We start from the raw sequence: 3,684 nt of genomic DNA on the forward strand, positions 1-3,684 counted from the left end.
CGCTCCGTCCAAACAAGAGGGACAGTCCGAGGGCCGAGGGACTCCATCCACATCCGCCACTCCACCGGTGATTCCCATCTCACTACTTGTTAGACTACCAGCACAAAGTGGCTGGACCTCTTTTATTTTCTCAAAATAGGTCTGTTTTTGTCAGCCAAGACTGATGTATAATAACAGTAAAAGAGGAAAACAACCAAAGGGGTAAATTCTTTTTGTAGGCACTGTAACACATTTTGATATCACATGTGCGAATTAGTAAGTGTAAGTAGGGCTCATTATGCAGGCTTACACCCTGATAACTCCTCAGATAGAGAGCTCTATATGAAAAAAATGATTACATTTTCTTGTCTGTCTCATGAGCTCAACTCAGGCTAATAACTGGGGCTGGTCAGAGGAGGGGAAAAGTGTAGCTGATCATAAATCATCTGTTTAAAATTCTGAGCTGCCTGAAGTGACCCTGAAAGACAGACAAGGACCCTGAAGAGAGAAAAAAAATATGTTTATGTTATTTGTCAATGCAGCCCATGCTTAGCCTTTGCCTTGTAAATCAATTTAAAAACAACAGCAAATAAAAATGATGTCAGTTCAGTGGTGCATGTGAGGATAATTGGTAATTTAACATTCGAAAGGAAGCAGTAACATGTTTTTTTTTCCACCTTTGGCTATCTAAATAGATTCTGACATGCACACTTCTAACGATGAATTAAAAAAAATAGCACAATTCAAGAATAAACAGAACCAGCACGTCCCCATAATCTCAAAAACCCACAGGTGCAGGATTAAAGTGTGTATAAGCAGAGTTGTATTCTTTGGTTCTTATTGATCTTTAAAACAATCAATTTAGCTTTCTCTCTGCTTTAATGAATTCTCTTGAAATTCAGGGTTCTGCTTGTGTTCTGGGTCTGACTTCAGGTTATCAATCACAAAACAATACCACACAATACACCATATACCATACTGTACCATGCCATATAGCAGGAATTCCCAAACTTTTCCATGCCATGGCCCCCTAAACTACATTAGCTTCTGACTGAAGACCCCTCTTGCAAATCCACTACAAAATATGTAAAAAAAATAAAATAAAATAAAACATCAAGTTTTTTCAATTGTTTTTCTCACCTTTATTCACTATTCAATAATTATTACATTTGTTTAGCATAATTTTATTAAATAACCACTGTATTATACACNAATTTTGCCTGAAACTCTCAGACTGAAGAAGTCTCTTGGAGAAGAGACGAAACGTTTCATTAAAGAAGAACCCGTCCAGAAGACCTATACATTTTTTTTCCTTTTTGTAAATATTTGATCTTTATTTTTTACATTTTAGGGGAAGCTGAGCTTCCCTTGCAGTCTTAAAGCAATCGCCTCTGCTTCACAGAGTTAAACTGGGTACAAGAGTGTGTGTGCTTGCAATCACTTCATCTCCGTCCTTAATGTGTTTTACCTTATTTCTACTACTTATGTAGAATACCGCCACACCACCTGTCTGTTTTTGAGAATATGTACTGATGTAAGCTGCAGCATATGTGTCAATTGTAAACATGTAATAATTATAAAAGTCAAATCAGTTTTGGCTGTACATCCAGTGAATACTTTCCAAGACTTTCAGTGAAATCTGTTTAGTCATTCAAAACATATTTTGCTAACAAACACGGAAAACAGACATAGACCATCATATGATCAGCCACAATCATAAAAGCTGAAGTATAATGAACACAATTTCACAGATTGTGATTTCTTTCCCTGTAGCTGCATCAACTCAGATGACCCTAAAAGGCTTTAACAGGAATATGTCACGAACACGAACTTCAAGCTGCACTTAGCTGTCGTTAACCTATTCAGGCTGGAAACCACACTGGAGTGTTTTTTACTTTTTATGCCTGAGTTGATGCTCACGTAACATCCTTTTTTAAAGCTAAAGGGTAAAGTTAATAATTTACAATAACTGACAAAGGTTAAACCTCCTAAATTTTTGAGTTTCTTTAAATGCAAATAAATCCTTTTGTGGCTATCATTTGAGTTTTCCAATCAATTTTCCTGTGAYGCTTTTAACTAAATAAGCCTCAAAGTTTTCTGGGTGTTTATGTGTTGCTTTGCATTAGGTTTGAAAAATCTCTTTRGCTGCAACATTTTTGACACAAATCCAATAAATTAATTCCATCAAGGTGTTGGACTTTACCAGTGTTTGAAGATTTCAAACAAAAGAGCCATAAGGGATTATTTGTAACTTAATCCATGTCAGAAATATCAGACACTGCTCAGAGAAAGAATTGTTAAAAAATTATAAATTAAACTCTTCAACATAACCTTTTCAACATTTGCTGCAACAGGCCGGCACAAAGTGGCAGAGGGAATGAAATTGTTCATTTTAACCTACATTTAAAAAATAGAGAGGAGTTGAAAACATTTTTGAAGCTCAGATAATTGGAAAAATCGAATCAAGTGTTCATTCTGACAGGCTGCAGTCTTGACGTGTGGATGTGTTTGTGATGCAAGATGTGATGAAAATGTTCAAAAAATTACACTGAGAGATGAACAACACTGAAATTATGTGTTATTCACCAACAGTGATTTATATAGCTGTTTTAAAATAAAAAGGGGGGACACTAATGATCATGTATACTGCCATCCCTCAGGAGCACATACATTCCATCATTAAAGGCCCAAACATTTCATTTGTTTCTAAATAAGGAGCTCAAAATTATTCAGATTGTATTCAGTCTGACTAACAAATCAGTCTGACCTTGACCCTTGTTATTCTTTCAGAYCGGACTGTTCAAGTTGTCTGATGAGGAGTTTTTCATTCAGCCCCTGGAGAAGTTCGATGATGAGCGCTCAGCACCACAAGCCCACGCCATCTACAAACGCCACACCTCTCCTCCMGGAAGTCCAGTCACTCAGAGCATCTCAGGGAAACCAGCTCACAACAGCACCTGTGGAAACCAAAGTAAATTCTGTTGCTTTAAATTTGAATGATCAGTCAGCTTGGGTTTGCTTTATACAGTGGCTATAAGAAGTACAGTTTTCCTCTTGCTATCATAAATCAGTACTAGTCTTTATAAATTGGCCTTTGGACCAAACTAAAAAGAAAAGAAAAGAAAACAGCAYAATGGCTTTCACMATGATGCTCCACTTGATATGTATTTAAACTTCATTAGAAATTCTTTGGGGATTGTTTTTTATACAACGGACACAGAGATGGAAACGAAAACAAAAAATAAAAGGAGAAAGGTGACGAAAGAGATTTAGAAGAAAAACAAAAAGGTAATAGCAGAGAAGAGAAAGAAGCATAAACACAAGACAACACATTTGTAGTCTGCCTCTGCACCTGCAGAACGAGAGAAGACAAAACAAAGCAGAAAGAAAACACAACAAACAACAACATATGTGTCTATAATTACTATGACCTCGCTGAAAATTACACGGTATAATTCAATGGGGAGAAAAATAACTAACTAAATTAGTTAAATAAATAAATGAATTAAATGTACTTAGTGGCAAACACAGTCCCCACATAGTGAATCTGAGAAACACCTGGATCTGGACCTGATTTTTTCATGAGACAAAATTTGCGGAGAGAGAGATAGAGAGAAGAAAAAAGACGACGACCGATAAATAAGTAACATCTGTCTTTTCACAGAAAATGTGCAGCAAATTCTTGTTGGAATTAATGTCCACCCC

The 3,684-nt window shown here is 36.3% G+C and overlaps 1 protein-coding gene across 1 annotated transcript in view; it reads left to right on the top strand.

Moving 5' to 3' along the window:
* The window catches only part of adamts7 (a disintegrin-like and metallopeptidase (reprolysin type) with thrombospondin type 1 motif, 7), a 142,552-nt gene that overhangs the window by 30,663 nt on the left and 108,205 nt on the right, over positions 1-3,684 (top strand). Inside the window, exon 3 of the mRNA XM_014001567.1 lies at positions 2,770-2,950. Within this exon, the coding sequence (XP_013857021.1) occupies positions 2,770-2,950 (181 nt within the window). The remainder of the gene's footprint in view (positions 1-2,769; positions 2,951-3,684) is intronic.

This window comes from Austrofundulus limnaeus, unplaced genomic scaffold (assembly GCF_001266775.1).
Source record: "Austrofundulus limnaeus strain Quisiro unplaced genomic scaffold, Austrofundulus_limnaeus-1.0 Scaffold9, whole genome shotgun sequence".
Lineage (NCBI taxonomy): Eukaryota > Metazoa > Chordata > Actinopteri > Cyprinodontiformes > Rivulidae > Austrofundulus > Austrofundulus limnaeus.